This window comes from Crocuta crocuta, unplaced genomic scaffold (assembly GCF_008692635.1).
Source record: "Crocuta crocuta isolate KB4526 unplaced genomic scaffold, BGI_CrCroc_1.0 scaffold166, whole genome shotgun sequence".
Taxonomy (NCBI): domain Eukaryota; kingdom Metazoa; phylum Chordata; class Mammalia; order Carnivora; family Hyaenidae; genus Crocuta; species Crocuta crocuta.
Window position 1 is genome coordinate 501,767 of NW_027531018.1, and position 20,953 is coordinate 522,719.

General features: G+C 44.9%; 1 protein-coding gene across 2 annotated transcripts in view; it reads right to left on the reverse strand.

Moving 5' to 3' along the window:
- The window catches only part of GATB (glutamyl-tRNA amidotransferase subunit B), a 96,410-nt gene that overhangs the window by 17,050 nt on the left and 58,407 nt on the right, over positions 1-20,953 (reverse strand). For both annotated transcript variants that reach the window (XR_013336799.1, XM_077770908.1), the window contains exon 10: positions 6,730-6,863. Coding sequence is in view for 1 of the 2 variants with exons in the window: in XM_077770908.1 (XP_077627034.1) it covers positions 6,730-6,863 (134 nt within the window). In the remaining variant the exon portion in view is untranslated. The remainder of the gene's footprint in view (positions 1-6,729; positions 6,864-20,953) is intronic.

Consider the following 20,953-nt stretch of genomic DNA (forward strand, 5'->3'; position numbering starts at 1 on the left):
ACTGAGGACTGATGGATGTGGGGGGGAGGGGGGATGGGCATGGAGGAGGGCACTCGGGATGAGCACTGGGTGTTATGTGGAAACTAATTTGACAATAAACTATTTGTAAAAAAAAAATTACTTCAAACAAAAGAGCTAACAAGGCTACTTTCCTGAGTGTTATTATGCAAATATAAATTCTTTTTCATTGTAATAAGAGCTTTTCTTTAAGGGAGTGCAGTGACTGCCATCAGCGTCCTTAAGTCCTTAACTGTCCCCATGGGTGTCTGCACAGACACTGTTCTTCTCCACAAGCTCACAACAGCTTTCTGAGCGCCTTCACAACAGAAGGGCCCAGGGTCCATTATATCTATAGCTCTAGGATGTGACTTAGTGAAAAAACAATACTGAATTATAGACCTTTTAAAAAAATTTCTAATGTTTATTTATTATTTTTGAGAGAGAGAGACCGAGTGCAAGCAGGGGAGGGACAGAGAGAAAGGGAGACACAGAATCAGAAGCAGGCTCCTGGCTCTCTGAGCTGTTAGCACAGAGCCTGATGTGGGGCTCAAACTCTCGGACCGTGCGATCATGAGCTGAGCCGAAGTTGCTTAACTGACTGAACCACCCAGGTGTCCCTAGACTATGTCTTTTAAAATATGTGGTTTTGCTACCTTATTTTTTAAAAGCAGGCTTCACGCCCAGCACACAGCCCAACATGGGGCCTGAACTCATGACCTGAGCCAAGATCAAGAGTCTGGGCCACCATCGTGCCCCTGATTTTGCTCCTTGTAAACACATACAGCAACTAGGCTAATAAAACACTGTTTATCTGAGGTCATTAGGGGACCAGTTTTAAATAGGAATGACTTATAAATAGCACATTAGTATGTCTGTATAAACAAAAACTTTTGAAGTGCTTAATGCCACTTGAAAACTCCTTTAGTCTTAGTTCTCATCAATCACAATTTCTTTGTAAGCTTTTAGATAATAAAAAGGAAACTGCCACTTAGCCCCTATCCAGTTTTCACGAATTCCAAACCAACTGAGTTCAAGTTTACAGCTCCGACTGACTGGACTCTGTTTCAAGTACAGTGAAACCTCATTAGGGTTGTTCATTCGAAGCAGTTGACACACTGAGGCAGGCCATCATCCTTAAAGTCTGTGTTTACCCCAAAGTATGGATAAGAGGTAATTCCAAGTGGAAATTAAGTTTGGAGACTGTCTGGTGTTATTAAGTCGGCATTTAGAAAATCTGTGAATCACCCTGATTAACTCTCAGGAGCAAGAGGGGCAGAGGGCTGGGAAATAAACTGATAAACCCCCTTTCCAGCCTTCCACCTTACTGACAAGTAATAAAGAATCAGGAGGTTTTAAAAATGCAGGTTCCTGGGATATTCTGCAATCCTAGAAAATACAGTGGCTGATTAGAGTATAGACCGTGTGTAGAACCCATAATAAGCACTGAGGTTGAACTGGATTTCTAGAGCATGCAAAAAAGAAAAGGCCCTTTCTCCCATATGAGTTGATGATATAAGGGACATGGAGACGGAGAACAGAAATAGAACACGACATAACTAAAAATACTTTGCCTTTCATCTAATGACCTTAATTCATTAGTTAGGTCATGAACGTACACCATGAAATATTTCCACTGACCTACAGCATTTGAGATTTTTTCACTCATCTTTCTGTACCCACAGAAGCTTGACACAGTCAGTCGGTAATAAATTGTGTCACAGAACTCTTCCCACCAACAGGGAGATCTTTCTGGTATACTGCATACATTAATTCCAGATATGCCAGGGCTAACCTTGAATAAGACAATGACAAAGATCAGTACCTGTCACACCGATCCTGAAAGACCCCACTCATCAGTTAAATAAATAAACCATCATCAGATTTGCAACATAATGGCAGCAGAAGCAAAAGCTACAGATTTGCTGCAGTCAGATAATGCCGGTTTCTGGACAGTGAAAGTGTCTCCACCAAACATCAAAACGTTTAAGCTTTGCATGCTAGCCTCCAATCCCCTCAGCCAGTGTATGTACAGAGGGATCCTTCCAATCTGCCAACTTCCTCCAGTCCCCTAGCGCTCTTTCAGGATCACGCCGCCACCCCCAGCTTAAATCCCGGAGCAGACACCTTGCCACCTCTACAACTGCGCATCCCAGCCCCCTCTCCGCATCTGAGAAATGTGCAGCCCATCTCCATCCCCGCACCCATTTCAAGTCCAAAGTCCACCTTCTCTGCTTCTGTTAAGTTGGGACACAGGAAGCTCCTGGAGGAGGACAGTGGGACTTGGATATCCAGGTGGCTCTTGCTGCTCAACAATCCCTGTGTTCCTCTTGATGATTTCCCCGCACCCCTATCCGGTGCCCCCACCCAACCGTTAGAGCCATGGCGTCATCTTCCCACCTCCCTTCTCGGCACCCGCTCCCACCTCTCACTTCATAAGGACAGCAGCTGATGCAAGACTCAGAAATTTCTATCATGCCCTCTTCCTCCTCTTCAGCAAACAAACCCCTCAACCCATGCTTTTATCCCATTACTTTCCATTCCTGCAGATCCCTCTTGCATGTTTGTTTCAGAGCTCTCCCTTGGGGCTTTTATTGTGCACCTTGACAAATGCTCAGATCTTCCCTATCTTGAAAATGTTTGCAAGTGATCTTGGAGTCTGCAGGCCTGGTGTCTTACCTTACTTTTGCAGATAAATATCTAGCATTAGTGGCTACTATGGGCCCTTGTAAGCACGTGCCATTCTGGCACTAATCCACCCCTCTACAGAAGATGTTCTCTGAAAAAGCACACTGCCTCGGTTGTTGCCAAGCACACAGCTTTCCCCATTCTACTGCCCCCCGACTTCTGGGATACATTAAAAGCCTCTTGTAAAAACCCCTCTCCTTGGGCCTCCAGATTCTCTTCCCTCTCCCTGGTTGTCCCCCATTCACTCCTGGCCCAATAAGGAGGAACATTCTTTCCCACAGGGTCTTCTGCCTCCACCTCAGGCTGCCAGGGGAGAGAAGCAGGTCTGTTCCCAAGCCTGCTGCTACTTCTTCGGGGTCCAGTTCTCTCTACCATGAGATTCAACTGGCTTTCATCAAACATGTTTTAAACTAGGGGCCAGCAAACTTCTTACAGGAAGTACCAAAGAGAGAGAAATTGTTTAAGGCTTTGTGGGCCACACACGGTTTCTCTGTCACATATTCTTTGTTTTGATTTAAGAGGTCATAAGCACTGTTTGCTTATGGGCCTGCCAGAATGATCTTTAACAGGCTTCGGAACCCTACAGCCCCACTCTTGGATGCTCTTCCACACATCACGCTGCTAGACTTACCTTCCTTCACCATCGGGCCCCCCTGGTCTCAAAAGTCTGCCCTGGTCTGCTAGTCTCAGGTACTGCTGCCCCTGGCTGACCTGAAGTTCAGGGTACTCAACTGGACTGGACAACTGGATGGTGGCACTTGCCTGATTTCACCAGGAAATGCTTGGTCAGGGTAGCTATGATTTCTACTTTCTTAACTAAATCAAACCTGTTATTAATAGTGATTTAGAATGAGTTAACAGAAAAACAACCTGAAAAACAATATGCTCAAAATAATTAAAAAGCCAAGTTTAACAAGAGCTTTTCTGGTTGGACCCTTTAAACACCACGACAAGTCTTTAAAGATGAGTGCTAATTTGCAAAATTGGCTCTTGCCGACTTGGCCTCTAGAGTGTTCCCTGCCTGGGGTCATCGTGAGACTACTGCAAAGCTCCACAGCTACTGCAGTTCTAAGCTTTGGAAACGTCAGCCCCAGCAGCTGAGCTGTTCACTAATTACTGTTTGTTCTGAGGTGAGGCTGGTGTGTCCAGCCCAGCTAATGGTCCTTTGAACTGTGTGGAAAGAGGACTGCCTAAAGCTTGGTTTTAGAGCATTGGCTCTTGTTCTGCATAAATTGTGTGACAGAGCTATTGTTTAGCTTCCTCTTTACCTGCTTTTGGAATAGCTGCATATACTTTTATTTAGAACGGGGTACCCTTTGGGTACTTAAAACTCTAGTGCTTATGAACTGTTTGGGTAAATACCAGGGGCTCCAAGTCCACTCGACAAGCTAAGGTATCAACCTTAGCTCCTTTAACAGCTACCAACATGGTTGTCAAGCAAACCCCGATTTTCACAGACCAATATAGAAAGAAACTAGTCTGGAAGTCTGGGTACTTGGCTTCCAGTGTTAGCAGCTCACCACCTGAGGTATGTCACCTTCCCAATCAGGGCCGAGATTTCCTTGTCCGCTAAAGGAGAGAGCTGATACGTAAGGTCTCTGCCAAGGAAAGTCAGTGACTTTAGGAATCACAGCTAACAACATGGAAAGCCGTACATTTAAAGACCAGATTGGTAACTCCTCCAAAAGCTCAAACTACACCCTGAAGCCTTCCTGGCTTCTCCTGGCCAACATGAATCTCCCTCCTCTCTGCTCCCACTGCACTGGGTATAGTTCTAAAACAGGACACACCCCCTTCTGCCATGACTTAAGATACTGATGCGTGAGTCTATCCTCAACCTCCCCAGGAGACAAAGAGTTCCTTGAGGGCCTGGATGGGATTCTTTTTATCTCACCACATGCACTGCACACAGTGATGCTCTACATGCATTTACTGGATTCACAGCTAACCTCCCCTATGACTTCCCATACCCTCAGATTCCAGCCCTGCTCCGATCATACAGGAAGCAGGGCTTAGCTGCCAGTTTCCACTCTCTGCTCCTATAAGCTATGTTCCTCCTTGGTCTAAAACATGCCACTTCTTTGCCATTCCACCCTTGGCTTCCTACAGGTGTTGCCCTGACCTCTGCCTCACCAAATCCTATCCATTCTTTTTTTTTTTTTAAATTTTTTTTTTAATGTTTTATTTCTAGAGAGAGAGAGAGACAGCGTGAGCAGGGGAGGGTCAGAGAGAGAGGGAGTCACAGACTCTGAAACAGGCTCCANACCCCCTTCTGCCATGACTTAAGATACTGATGCGTGAGTCTATCCTCAACCTCCCCAGGAGACAAAGAGTTCCTTGAGGGCCTGGATGGGATTCTTTTTATCTCACCACATGCATTTACTGGATTCACAGCTAACCTCCCCTGTGACTTCCCATACCCTCAGATTCCAGCCCTGCTCCGATCATGCAGGAAGCAGGGCTTAGCTGCCATTTTCCACTCTCTGCTCCTATAAGCTATGTTCCTCCTTGGTCTAAAACATGCCACTTCTTTGCCATTCCACCCTTGGCTTCCTACAGGTGTTGCCCTGACCTCTGCCTCACCAAATCCTATCCATTCTTTTTTTTTTTTTAAATTTTTTTTTTAATGTTTTATTTCTAGAGAGAGAGAGAGACAGCGTGAGCAGGGGAGGGTCAGAGAGAGAGGGAGTCACAGACTCTGAAACAGGCTCCAGGCTCTGAGCTGGCAGTCAGCACAGAGCCCGACGTGGGGCTTGAACCCACGAATCGCAAGATCATGACCTAAGTGAAAGTCGGACGCTTAACCGACTAAGCCACCCAGGCCCCCCTCCTATCCATTCTTTAAGGCTTTGGTACAGTTGTGTCTCCTCCACAAACTCTTCTAGATGGCTCCAGTCTTCACTGAATGGCCACAATATTCTCAGCATAAAGAGTGGAGTTTCTGAAGAGAGGTCAAAGCTGAAAGCACAGGAATGGAAGACAAAAAGGCAAGAGATGCCACAGGAGTTTCGGGGACCGAGGTTGGCCACTGTTTTGTTAANACTCCAGCAACAGGCTGCTTGCTTCTGGTCTGTTCTTCCACCCCACCCCTCCAAGTGAAACTGGAGTGGGCTGCAGAGCTAGGGCCCTGAGAGCTGCTGACTAATGTGTTTGCACGGCCACCTCTGGCGGTCTCTGCAGCTTTCTCCTGAGCTTTCCTGCTGCCCCTTGATGCCCCTAAATTCCTGGGTTTCCTAAGCCTCCGTGCCAGCTTATCTCTGAGTGTCTCATGTCCGCTCCCTTACCCGGAATCCCCTTACCCCTCCTATCACCTGGCAACTCCCACTAGGTCTTCAGGGCCTGGCTCCAGCATACCTTCTGAGGGAAGNACTCCAAGTGAAACTGGAGTGGGCTGCAAAGCTAGGGCCCTGAGAGCTGCTGACTAACGTGTTTGCACGGCCACCTCTGGCGGTCTCTGCAGCTTTCTCCTGAGCTTTCCTGCTGCCCCTTGATGCCCCTAAATTCCTGGGTTTCCTAAGCCTCCGTGCCAGCTTATCTCTGAGTGTCTCATGTCCGCTCCCTTACCCGGAATCCCCTTACCCCTCCTATCACCTGGCAACTCCCACTAGGTCTTCAGGGCCTGGCTCCAGCATACCTTCTGAGGGAAGCCTCATTCACCTTCCGGCCTCCGGCCAGGTCCCCTGGTGTTCATTCATGGCACCCTGTGTTGCCCAGCCAAACGGGATCGCACTGAGGTGAAGGCCTGTTTTCTTACAGCCCTGTATCCCTCACCAGCTTGTGAACTCCTGGTCCTACTCATCTTCAGGCCCCCAGCCCCGCAGGGTACAAAGGGCAGTGCAGACAGTCAGAGAGGAACAAATAAATGAAATTTCAGATGTGATGGAGGACAGCTTTAGAATCTGGAATTCACAGGGGGTGTTTGTGTCTTGTTAGGAGATCTTAAGGGGAACGAGGGAGAACAAAACACTGGCCCTGCCCTACTTCAACTGTTTCTGGACACAGAGTTCATCATAAAGGAAGAAAGAATCCCCAGATCCCACTCACCTCTCATTGACAGCAAGGTTCTGTTGCTTTAAAAAACCCAGAAAAATATTGAGGACCCAGCTCGTTACTTTTTTTGGCTCTGCCCTAGTTTCTTTTATCACATTCTGGAAGAACTCTAGTAGGCCAACTTCATTCTGTAAAGAAAGAAAAAAAATATATATAAAGTCTCCAAAAAAAATGAAAGATCAGCATTCTGAAGGCAAATCTGAAACTATCACCCTCTGCTTCCTCTGAGACATCTACCTGGACTTTCCTAAACATGGAAATGCCACCAGAAAATTCTGATCACTTTCAGCAAACAGCAAGTATTCGACTTCTACTACCATCACATTTTATGTAGCATTCTCTCAAAGGAATGAACATATTCCAAGGGCCGGGCTTGGTGAACCAGAGGACGATGAAATCCACTATCCCCCAAACTCTCCACTATCCCCCAAACTCGCCTGTCCTCTCACCGTCAGCCCTGTGTACCCTATACCCTTTACCCTTGGGCTGCATCCTTCATCGTCGGGCCCATGATGCTTGGCTTGCCTTCGCTGTCTCTTTCCAGGCCTATCCTCTGCTGGAAGTCCCAGTGATTGTGAGAATAAGAAGGCAGGAAAAGAAGCAAATGAAGAAGGAACAGACAGAACATTCTACCTCTGAAAAAATCAAAAGTGGATCGTAACTGTATTCATCTTTACACCATCCCCAAAATGACAGAAATGGTTTTCAAAATGAGGAAGAACCCAGGCACATGTGACCCACTGAGACCACACAGCTAATGGAGGGAACAGTGGCTTCTGGGCTTTCGGAGCCAAGCTAGACACAGCTAACCCTGCCTCTCCTCCTGCTCCGTGAAAACAATAGACTGGGTGGAGTCAACAAGGAGATGTGAAGAAGACTACTGTCTCCCCCTCTGGTCCGTCAGCTCTGTGAGTCAGGGGCATTCTGTCCTGTCCACTCGACAACTACAGCTCAGTCAGTGCGGGGCCACGGCAGCTACCTGGTAAATATCTGTGGATGCAATTAATGTCTGCTGCCATCACCATGTGCATTTAAAACAAAATCACATGTGCAAGCTCATTCTTTATCAGACCACATTCACCTTTAAGTATTAGCATTGCCACAATTATGCATAAGAACAACCCCAAAGCCTTAACTACTAGCTCAGATCAGTTTGGCAGAGCCAAAAAATGTGGCTAAGTCCATCCTTTGTTTCTCAGTAAGAAAAACAAAAACATGCTTCCCTCACACAGGGGAAGCTGAAGCTTCCAAAATGCAGAGGGAACACATTTTTAGTAGATATCTCCTACCTGCTGAAATGCAAATAAAACCACACTTTCCCTGAAATGGTCTTTTTCACTTTATACTGTGGGTAAGGCTCTTGAACCTTTGCCCCTTTCAGAGAATCTTCATTATGCAAAGGGACCTTCTGGAAAAACAAGAAACTGGGAAGAAGCGAGACATACGAACAAAAGTTCTCTGAAAGCTCAACTATTGCAGATGCTATAATGTACACACAAGCACATAGTTGCTAAAGTAGAAATTCCATAATAAAAAAAAAACTACATGCCCTTTGTAACAGATAAATTCTCTAGTGACAAGCCTACTGAATAATCCCATAATCATCTCTTGAATCTCTTTTCAACCCAACGTTACTATTCTGCTCATGCTAAACCAGGGCAAAGGCCGCCTCAGCAGCCAAAGCTTGACTGCAGATAAAGGCAAATGCAGGCAGAATGAAGAGGAAGTTCTGCTTAACTTATAGAAAAGTATTCAAACTTCCACAATGGTACAGCAAACCACTGGGGAAGTAGAAAACTGCTATCCAGCCCAAATCAGACGGACAGGATTCCCTTTGTTCTAACCCAGACAGGCTGGCCCGCTGGTGAAAAGAGCTGTCAGAAGGAGAACTCTTTGTTTTGCCAAGGAAAGGTTTTCTAAATCCACCTAGAAATATTGCACTTGAACTCCCAGGCTTGGCTGAGTTGCTGGGACGTGATGAATATCTCTTCTTCTACCCTTGGGTGGTTTTTTTATTGGATGGATAACATGGCAAGTCAGATTTCTGTTTGTCTTTTTGTGTCAGCGCTATGATGAAGCCTCTCCGAGCTGGAACCGTACTTCACTGGGGGATACACAGCTCCGGCACACAACTGGAAGTGGACGTGAAAATCTGTGATGGTAATGGGGTGCGCTACACGAGGCACGGTTGAAGAAGGCCGAGCCGCAGCCGCCCAGAGAATGACGGATCAATACAAAGTCACACATGGGCTGTCTGCTCTGGCTCTTTAGATCAAAAGCCTGTGTTTCAAGCATTCTGAATAAGGTCTTTTTAGTTCTTCTTAGGAGATCAGCAACTGCTAATAAGCTCGGCACAAATCTCTCAAGTCCCTGGTGAACATGTCATAGCAGCCATCTGGTTTTCTCAGGAAAAGTGCACTGGTAACTCCCTTACATAAAAACCATATGAAGAGCAATGCAAAAAGGCCACTGCAGTAGGGAACCCCCAACTTCCTTCTCGAAGGCGACGTGCAAGAGTCCGACTCGGACTGACCTATCCTACATCAGAGCCGACACTCTACTACGCGGTGCGTCAAGTCTACTGGCTGAACGTAACACTAATTGTTCCTTCAGCCTCAGCGAACAAAACAGGGACAACTGGTCCAGTCGTGTGTGTAACGCCAGACAGCCTTTATAGCCCTATGACCGGGAGGCATCCTTTTCACATTTTAATCAAATTTCCCGAAGCATTCAATTACACCCAGCGCCACTGCCAGGTCAGCCTCGTGGAGGCTAACAGGAACCCTCTACCGCTAATGGATCTGTCAGTTGGTCAAAGCAGGTGTGTGACAAGGCAGAGGGGATCGCCTCACCTTCACTGTCCGCTTTGGAAAGGAACTCTGACCTGCCCTTGCGTCGAGCCCCAGAAGGAGTATCTTTTTGCAGTGCTGTCATTTACAGTCTACCTTCAGAGATGACAAAATGTCGGAAGACTGTGCAGCTGGAAAAGGATGAGGGCTGATTTCCCAGCCACCGTTCTTGTTCTAAGTCACACAGCCTTTGAACCTGATGACAGGGCAGAAATTAGCTGCACTATATTTAGAAGTAGAATGAAACTTGAGACAGCTGCCCAGTGGCGGACTTCAGAGAAGAAGAAACCCATAAAGTACAAGCTGAGGAACAGCTGATTATGTGGCAGGGAGCGATGTGGCACTAAAGGAACCTTAGATTAGCAATCCGGGGCTAGTTAAGAGGCTTTGAGGAGTATTTCCAGAATAGCTGCTAGACATTGAGAAGGGCGGCCAGCCCTGTGGGGAATTGGCATGGCAGCAGCTGCTGCTGCTGTTAGCAATGATGGTATGCTTTAATAACAGTAACAAGAGGGGTTAGGCACTGTTCTATGTGCTGTCTCTACGGTAACTCATTTAATTCTTTTTTAAATAATTTTTTAATGTTTATTTCAGAGGGAGATAGAGTGCAAGTGGGGGAGGGGCAGAGAGAGAGGGAGACACACAATCTGAAGCAGGCTCCGGGCTCTGAGTTGTCAGCACAGAGCCCGACGTGGGGCTCAAACTCACGAACCGCAAGACCATAACCTGAGCCGAAGTTGGACGCTCAACCAACTGAGCCACCCAGGTGCCCCATTAATTAAAACAACCCTGGGTTGGTCCTAGAATTCTCTCTCACAGACAAGGACACTGAGGCATGAACTTGCTTGAGGTCACACAGCAAGAAAGCAACAGAGCTGGGATCTGACCCTTTGTGGTCTGTGTTCTTAATCTCCATGTTACACCACTGCTGATGAAGAAAACATTATGTCCCTGCCTTCCTGGGGACCGAGACGGAGCACCTACCAGTGCCAGGCACGATGTGAAGCAACTAACTCATCAAAAGAATGCACTTTCCCACCACTTCCATTATTTTATTTGGTACCTGCCAGCTGTTCAAAGGTTCTTAACATATTAAAAATGTTGCAAAGGCCCTTAGCAATTAACTGAGAAATTAGGAGAAAATGGCAAGTTCTCTTTCTGCCTCTGCCAATGTACATCTATGCCACCTGGCACTCTCCGCTGTGGCCTGACACACACCTCCCCCCAGGATCAGGGAGGAAGACAGTCACCACTGCCCCCCCCTCCCCCACCCTATGCCATACAGAGCTTCTAGGGAACAGGAGAGTGGCCAGAGTTGCTGGGCCTCTCTTCTACATCCCTTCCACATGCTCTCCTCAGAGAAGTTACAGTGGGTATGTCTCAGCCAGGACACTGCCCAATTCTGATGCACCTTCTGACATTACGAAACCAACCCCATTACCGTTCACATAGTTTTGGTATCAAGCACACTGTACTTTACTGCATTCTAACATTTCAAACATGAGGAACTTGTGCATGAGTTTACACCTAACTGGGCAGGTCATTCCTGTGGTGGGAGCGGCTGACTGTAAGGGAGACCCTGCATCCGTGGACTGAACCCGGTGCTCACAAGCCATGGTTTGCCATGCTGTGGAACCACAAATTGGAACTGCACCCGTCTGCCACGAGGCCGGAATGCTGGGGCCAGCGGCCACTGAGCATTTCTGCAAACACTGTAAGAGGGCTCAGCAACTGTAGATCAGTGGGGACTCCACTGTTCCCTCTTTATTCCTGTGAACTTGGTCACTCTTACAAAATGAGAACACAATACAGACTCACTAACTTTGTGAAAAGTGGCCCTAAAAATATCAAATGCTAGTGTTGGGATGGAAATGGAAATTCGGTAGGGAGGCCTCAGTGGTGGTGCTAGGGAAGAAAGCAGAAGTTATAGCTACATTAAGGACTGACACATTCAGTGGGGTGGTGGCTTGGGTCTATGATGTGAAGGAGCCCTCCCTCTGCTTTTCACGGCAACAAGAAGTGGCTGTGGAAATCCTGGAGTGAGTGTTCACATGCGCTCGCGCACACACACACATACACACAGGATCATCCAGAGGAGTCCTGGGTAGGGAAAAACTAAAGGCAGCTGATTGGTGGTGTGAGACTAGCACAGGAGACACCACTCTCACTTGAGTGCGTCAGGAGGAAGTCAGAATCCTGAACTATCATGGCCACTTTCAAGAACACGAAGATCTGAAGCAGCTCTGAAACGGGCCTAAGAACACCACGGGTATATACTCTCTAGTCTGTCTCATAAAGTACACAATGAGAAAGAGCTACAGTCCTATTTTGGTCTTCATAGTTTCTCCTCCTGGGTCATGTTTCCAGTGGGTTTGGAAGCCCCTAAAATCTGAGTAAAACTCTAGTCCCAACAATTTCACTTGTGCTTTGTTCCCAGCAAAATCGGGAAGTACACACATCTGAGTTTAACTCAGGATAATGGTTCCATTCGGGAAGGGCTCACACCTATATCTGGCTTAGACTAATATGAAAATGAGTATACGTTTTCCAAGATACACTTAGTCTAGGAGGGATGTGGAGGAAAACCAATATGGCAATAAGACTTTTCCTTGGATAATCAAAACCCAAATAATTTAGGTAATAAACGTTGACTGCAGACCGGCATAATTAGAAAACTGTATCTGTAAGAGTGGGCCGTAAAGAGTATGCTATCAAGAAATCAATTCTGATTACAATCACATATCAATGTGCCTAAAGCCACCATTGTCACATGGAGCCAACATGGAGAGATCCTGTGTGGTCAACAGCAGCTTTCTGGCTGCAGCTTAAAAACAGCAGCAAGAAAGAAACTGCTTCCGGGCAGTGCTTGCTCGTTTGCTCTGAGACCTGACTGAAACCTGAAGTAATATATTTTCACTGTCCTCAAAAGGAAATCATTTCACAAACAGGAAACCAGGCATCAGGATGGATTAGGGAGGGAGCCCCTATGAATCTCCAAGGTTGGGCACGCAGGGCTTCACTCCTCCCTGCACTTCTGTGACAGTGGGCGGATCCCTGAGGGGTCAAATGACCCTGAGCCCAGCGGATCCGTGCCTCTGAAAGTCCTTTGTTACTTGCATCTGAAATAAACGCACTGTTGGTTTTGCAGGAGTGAAGTTAGAAGATGGGTCTTTTATTCAGCTTTACCAGAACAAAATATTGGTTATGTTTCTAGCGCATACACTAACTGTAAAAGCACCCATAGGCTGGCAAGCACTGGGTACAATTTTATAAAATGAAGAATAAAATCAATTTCAAAAATTACATGGAGCTGAAATATGGTGAGCGACGATGCTGACCAAATGGATTTTCCTTCAGCAGTAGTTAGAAGGCCAGTGCTTTGCTCCTCAGTACATCTAAGCAGTCTAAAACCAGTCAATATGGTTTCAGAGGCCTTTTTAAACTACTAGCTTTAAAGGAGTATTACCTATGGGTATACAGGTATTTATCATGGGAAATTACTTTACAGACAGCTCATCCAAAAAGAAAGCCAAGCCATTTCAAGCTTACTAGAAACTCAAAGCAAAACTCTCGGAAAACAATCCATTTAACAATCAACCATAGTCATGATATCTTTTCTGTTTCTTCATCCCCTGGAGACACTTTAACCTTTTTCATGGTGTCAGAAACAAAGGATTATGACTTTAAGTGGGGAATAACCATCTAGGGAAAATGAAGTGGTTCAAATAGGACTGCACATCTTGAGGCTGAAAACAAAGAAAGCCAGCCACATACAGCAGCACAGGTCACTAATCTGGAGGGTCACAACCACTTTTTCCTGCAGTCTTACTGAGGCCATGATGGATCTTTCTTAAAATTCTTCCTTGTGCAGCTCTCTGTGTGTTAGCAGCTGTTTGGTGCCAGTGTTCTTCTCCCCGGCAACTCGTTCTAGGGAGTCTGCTTGGCTGGATTTAGATTTCTTTTAGATTCAGTCAAGATTCTTCTCTGTCAATCACCTACAGGATGAGTGTACCCTCCCCTCCTCTCTTTCAGCTAGGGAGGGTAACAGCTCCAGGCACCTTGGCAGAGCTCTCCCCTCCAAAGCATCAGAGGGGAGGTCTGAAGTTAAGACTATCTCTTAGTCAGTGTTTTGACCCAGTGCCCTGTGGGGCTACTTGGGAGAGTTAAAAGTGACATGGAAAAGATAGAGCTCTTCCACCTGAAAATGACACAGGGCACTGTGACGCATACAGCAGGTCCTCAAGAAACACTAAACTGGGGATGCTATGCCATTCCTCCACTGAAATCTATATTTATTTATTTATTTATTTATTTTTTAGCTGAAAGTTAACTTTTTTTTTTAATAGTTTATTGTCAAATTAGTTTCCACATAACACTCAGTGCTCATCCCCACAAGTGTCCTCCTCCATGCCCATCCCCCCTCCCCCCACATCCATCAGTCCTCAGTTTTTGTCAGCATTCAAGAGTCTCTCATGGTTTGCTTCTCTCCCTTTCCCCCACCATTTCCGCCCTTCTTCTCCCCCTTGTTCCTCCGTCAAGTTCCTCCTAATCCTCCTATACGTGCAAACATATGATATTTGTCCTTCTCTGCCTGACTTATTTACCCAAGGGATATTTATTTATTTTGAGAGTGAGAGCGAGTGAGCTCAGGGTAAGGGCAGAGAGAAAGGGAGTACGAGAATCTCAAGCAGGCTCTGTGCTGACAGCACGGAGCCTGAGGTGGGGCTTGAACCCACAAACTGAACCGTGAAATCATGACCTGAGCCAAAATCAAGAGTTAGACATTCAATCGACCAAGCTACCCAGGCACCCCCCTCCACTGAAATCTTGATGAGGTGGACATCTTTCGTCTACTGACTTCATACACAGCCAGTCATCCTGTGAGCTCGTATCTCTTCCTTACCAAGCGCCTGCCACATGCTAGGATGCATGACATGAGGCAACAGGCAAAATCATCCCACAAACTCTACTTATTCTGCCCTCTGTGGAGACCCATTCGATGATTCGGTCAGAAGGAGCCAAGAACCTAAGGCAGCAAGTTCAAGAAACAAAATAAAGTTGCAGAGGCGAGCTTACATTTATTTTTTGTGACTTAAATTTCCTACTTGGGAAATGGATATAATTTCTGCTTTTCATTGGATTTGACTGATTTTCACTAATTTAGTAGACAGCACTTTAAGGCAGTCTGACCTCTTAAAAACCAAGTGATCAAAAGTTTTAAATGAGTCAGTGGTCTGTGATTGTGCCTAATGAAGCATTAGTGGGACTGTATAAAACATTAACAAACGTAAAATTCTATTTTCTCTATCAAGTGATCCAAAACAGCAATGAACGTGACACATTACTCCTGTTTGGCACTGTGGCATATTATATGTGCAGGCAGGTAATAGAGCTTCGGCATGTAAATAAAGCCTGGGCTCTGAAGTCTCACAGGCTTGGCTAAGTTACTTAACGTCTTACATTCAAGCACAGAGGTTATGTTTCCTTATCTGTAAAATGGGGAGAACAGCAATATCTACCTCAGAGGGTTGCTGTAAGGGTAAATGAGAAAGTGACTGCTATAAACCACAGAGACTTCTGTCAGTGAGCAGCCATTTTTATGTACTGCTTAGGCAAATAACTACAATTTGTTTGCATTCTCTGTATCAGGTAAGGCAGAATTTAGGAAGAGATACCCTCACAGACATCGTCCTCGGATTATCTGCTAAGAAAAATGCACATGCATATAATCTAGATCATTCTAATAATTACTCCTGGAATACGCTGATTCAGAGAGGACTTGCTACACTATTAGAACTTCTTATTTTTCAGAATCCTAACACCTGGATTTCAGCTTCTGCATTTCTGTTCCTTCATCCTTACAAATGAGGTCAGCAATTAAGGCAATTTGAAATAAGGAAGGGAAGCAAGGTTGTCTAAATAGGTCCAAGTTTCAGGTGGGGCAGGACACTTTTTATGTGGCCAGAGGAAAAAACACTAATATACATTTTCTGTTCGGAGGGGACTGTCAGGAGGGTCCATGAGAGAAAAACAGAATACAGATTGGATTTAACGTCCTAACAAAACCAGTTCAGAAAACAAGAGTTAGAGAGACTAAGTGATTTGCCTCTGGACATAGTATGGGGGTGGTTAGAGCAGTGGTCCTGGTCTTCTCACCCAGAGTTCAAGGAGCCAGGCATCGTTCCATGATTTGCTAGGTTGTCAAGACTGGTTTATGTATCTGACCGTTGGAAACAGGGATGCTTTTATTAGGAATGCTGCTACTTCCAGGGCTTTCACGAGTATTATAAACAGTATCCTATCCACTTACTCATTTGTCCATCCATTTACTGAATAAATATTCACTGAGTGCCTACTATGTGCCAGACATGGTGGGAGATGCTAAAATATAATAATAGAGTTCTGTAAATATCAAGCCTAAATTATCAGTCCATAATCCAATCCTTACCAGACAATAAAATGATACGATAAATTAAAGACCAGAGGTAAATTCTGCAGTCTCTGGTATTTGTGAGTAAGGCATGTGTGTGAGGGTGGGTGTGTGCTAAATGCTTAACTTAATAAGCAATCTGAAGGCACAGAGCATGGAGTCGAAGCGGCAAAGCACACCTCCACTACCGCTATTTATTTAATGAATACTCCTGGGCACTCTTTAAATTGAAAGATGGTTCATTAGATTTGTGCATCTGCCCTTCTCAGCAATCTGTTGTGTTTCTGATGAAGGCAGGAAAAAACATGAACATATCATTTTCGGGTCTCAGTAATTCAGCTTTCAATGATTACAAAGTCATAAAGAGCTCAGGATGCCTACTTTGAGGAAAACAATTTGTCTGAATCATTCTCTTTCCATTGCTATTAAGTTCTCTTTGCGCTCATCTTGGGAATTCAAAGAACTAGCCCTTTAAAAAAACAATGAATCACCTAATACATTAGCTGCAAGCTATGCAAATAAACATATTTTTAAGATATTAAAAGACCAGTCCCTTCAAAACTGGCTCAAAAATCACCTTCTTCTTGAAGTTTTGACCTTTTGTCCCAATCAAGGTAATCACTGCCTCCNTTCAAGAAACAAAATAAAGTTGCAGAGGCGAGCTTACATTTATTTTTTGTGACTTAAATTTCCTACTTGGGAAATGGATATAATTTCTGCTTTTCATTGGATTTGACTGATTTTCACTAATTTAGTAGACAGCACTTTAAGGCAGTCTGACCTCTTAAAAACCAAGTGATCAAAAGTTTTAAATGAGTCAGTGGTCTGTGATTGTGCCTAATGAAGCATTAGTGGGACTGTATAAAACATTAACAAACGTAAAATTCTATTTTCTCTATCAAGTGATCCAAAACAGCAATGAACGTGACACATTACTCCTGTTTGGCACTGTGGCATATTATATGTGCAGGCAGGTAATAGAGCTTCGGCATGTAAATAAAGCCTGGGCTCTGAAGTCTCACAGGCTTGGCTAAGTTACTTAACGTCTTACATTCAAGCACAGAGGTTATGTTTCCTTATCTGTAAAATGGGGAGAACAGCAATATCTACCTCAGAGGGTTGCTGTAAGGGTAAATGAGAAAGTGACTGCTATAAACCACAGAGACTTCTGTCAGTGAGCAGCCATTTTTATGTACTGCTTAGGCAAATAACTACAATTTGTTTGCATTCTCTGTATCAGGTAAGGCAGAATTTAGGAAGAGATACCCTCACAGACATCGTCCTCGGATTATCTGCTAAGAAAAATGCACATGCATATAATCTAGATCATTCTAATAATTACTCCTGGAATACGCTGACTCAGAGAAGGACTTGCTACACTATTAGAACTTATTTTTCAGAATCCTAACACCTGGATTTCAGCTTCTGCATTTCTGTTCCTTCATCCTTACAAATGAGGTCAGCAATTAAGGCAATTTGAAATAAGGAAGGGAAGCAAGGTTGTCTAAATAGGTCCAAGTTTCAGGTGGGGCAGGACACTTTTTATGTGGCCAGAGGAAAAAACACTAATATACATTTTCTGTTCGGAGGGGACTGTCAGGAGGGTCCATGAGAGAAAAACAGAATACAGATTGGATTTAACGTCCTAACAAAACCAGTTCAGAAAACAAGAGTTAGAGAGACTAAGTGATTTGCCTCTGGACATAGTATGGGGGTGGTTAGAGCAGTGGTCCTGGTCTTCTCACCCAGAGTTCAAGGAGCCAGGCATCGTTCCATGATTTGCTAGGTTGTCAAGACTGGTTTATGTATCTGACCGTTGGAAACAGGGATGCTTTTATTAGGAATGCTGCTACTTCCAGGGCTTTCACGAGTATTATAAACAGTATCCTATCCACTTACTCATTTGTCCATCCATTTACTGAATAAATATTCACTGAGTGCCTACTATGTGCCAGACATGGTGGGAGATGCTAAAATATAATAATAGAGTTCTGTAAATATCAAGCCTAAATTATCAGTCCATAATCCAATCCTTACCAGACAATAAAATGATACGATAAATTAAAGACCAGAGGTAAATTCTGCAGTCTCTGGTATTTGTGAGTAAGGCATGTGTGTGAGGGTGGGTGTGTGCTAAATGCTTAACTTAATAAGCAATCTGAAGGCACAGAGCATGGAGTCGAAGCGGCAAAGCACACCTCCACTACCGCTATTTATTTAATGAATACTCCTGGGCACTCTTTAAATTGAAAGATGGTTCATTAGATTTGTGCATCTGCCCTTCTCAGCAATCTGTTGTGTTTCTGATGAAGGCAGGAAAAAACATGAACATTTCATTTTCGGGTCTCAGTAATTCAGCTTTCAATGATTACAAAGTCATAAAGAGCTCAGGATGCCTACTTTGAGGAAAACAATTTGTCTGAATCATTCTCTTTCCATTGCTATTAAGTTCTCTTTGCGCTCATCTTGGGAATTCAAAGAACTAGCCCTTTAAAAAAACAATGAATCACCTAATACATTAGCTGCAAGCTATGCAAATAAACATATTTTTAAGATATTAAAAGACCAGTCCCTTCAAAACTGGCTCAAAAATCACCTTCTTCTTGAAGTTTTGACCTTTTGTCCCAATCAAGGTAATCACTGCCTCCCTGGGCTCCCATCCTGCATTATGTATCTATTGGTTAGCTGGTTAGCTGTCGTGTGTGTGTGTGTGTGTGTGTGTGTGTGTGTGTGTGTGTGTGTGTGTGANCTCCCCACCACCACATGCTTGTCGGAGGCCAGGTGTGACATTGCTAGAGAGATGCTCTCCAAAGGGAGTGCATATTTGCAGTTCATGCCTTGGAGAGAAATAGCCATAATCCTGTGAGGAGTTTCTGAGAGGTCTTTTCAACTCTCTTATAAAGGAAGCTGATGCACAAAAAGAAATTTTAACATTATATTTAGTGGATTCTTTTCTGAAATCATAGTTGTGAGCAAAGAAATGCCCAGGGGCACCTGGGTGGCTCAGTGGGTTAAGCATCCGACTTTAGTGCTGGTCATGATCTCACGGTTTGTGGGTTCGAGCCCTGCGTCGGGCTCTGTGCTGACAGCTCAGAGCCTAGAGCTCGCTTTGGATTCTGGCTCTCCCTCTCTCTCTGCCCCTACCCCGCTCACACCCTGTCTCTGTCTCTCAAAAATGAATGAATGTTAAAAAGAATTTTTAAAAAAATGGCCAAGAAACCTGGGTTCTTCACTTGCTACCTCCAAGGGCTGCCTGTGTTCACCTGGCAGAAGGCCAAACAAAGAGGTAACAGATGTCTCTGAGGTGAAGACCCAGTGGGCTCCGTCCCAGTCTTTGCGCCCCCTGTGTAATCTGGCGGTTGTAAAATGCAGGACCAGAACGTGGCATTTCATATTTAGTACAGTGGGCTGGAAATTCAAGTGATCAGATGTAGGAGAAGATGGACAGGACTAAAACTCAGTTTGGTTATGTCAACCTAGGGAAAAATACTTGAGTTGTAAGACGCTTCAGATTAAAAGTTGTTNAGCTGATGCACAAAAAGAAATTTTAACATTATATTTAGTGGATTCTTTTCTGAAATCATAGTTGTGAGCAAAGAAATGCCCAGGGGCACCTGGGTGGCTCAGTGGGTTAAGCATCCGACTTTAGTGCTGGTCATGATCTCACGGTTTGTGGGTTCGAGCCCTGCGTCGGGCTCTGTGCTGACAGCTCAGAGCCTAGAGCTCACTTTGGATTCTGGCTCTCCCTCTCTCTCTGCCCCTACCCCGCTCACACCCTGTCTCTGTCTCTCAAAAATGAATGAATGTTAAAAAGAATTTTTAAAAAAATGGCCAAGAAACCTGGGTTCTTCACTTGCTACCTCCAAGGGCTGCCTGTGTTCACCTGGCAGAAGGCCAAACAAAGAGGTAACAGATGTCTCTGAGGTGAAGACCCAGTGGGCTCCGTCCCAGGCTTCGTGCCCCCTGTGTAATCTGGCGGTTGTAAAATGCAGGACCAGAATGTGGCATTTCGTATTTAGTACAGTGGGCTGGAAATTCAAGTGATCAGATGTAGGAGAAGATGGACAGGACTAAAACTCAGTTTGGTTATGTCAACCTAGGGAAAAATACTTGAGTTGTAAGACGCTTCAGATTAAAAGTTGTTGTGTCCAAGATGCTAACTGATTCACACAAAGATCTGGCATTAAGCACCGCTGATGTGCTAATCTGTGCTGAGGAACAGTGAGTGAGAGGGTGACACAGCCCTTGCCTAGAAGTTGCTGAACAAATCAAACTATGAAATAACTAAAATCCAGCACTGCCACCATCACAGAGTTATGTCTAAGACGCGACTTCAGCCCGCGGCATGCAGTGGTCAACTCTGCCTGGAGCATGAAAGATGATCTGAGCACTCCTAAGCATTCCTGGGAGGAAAAGAGTTTTCACGTGAGAGTCTCTAGGTAATTTTCCCATTAGCTGATTTATAAAGACAGAGCCATTCATTCAACAAATACCCACTGGCCAACCCTGAACCAGGAGCGTTGGGGCTGCTGTTACTGAAGTATATAAATATGTACATTACAACATTCCTATGTAGTTATTACTGGTTAATTAAAATATGCAAAAACCCAGGGTCTATGCAGATTCCGCTGTCACAGAAGCTAAAGTGTGGCATATCCCCAGTGCCCGAACCATGCAGCAGCAAAACTTCCTACTTCCTAACAGACAAGCAGAAGACAACTGTGACAAAACCCTACACTCACTGATGCCAGATCACTTTAATGTTGCCATGACAAAGAAAACAGCAAAACCCCGGGCAGCTTTGAAAAGAATGGAAAATCCCTAAGCAGGTCTCACTGGTGTCAGATTCTCTAACGGCCCCTTAAGATGCATCCTCAAGCCTCAAAGGACCGATACTTTTAGTCAGAGTTTTCAACATTTCATGCGGAATAAACGTTTT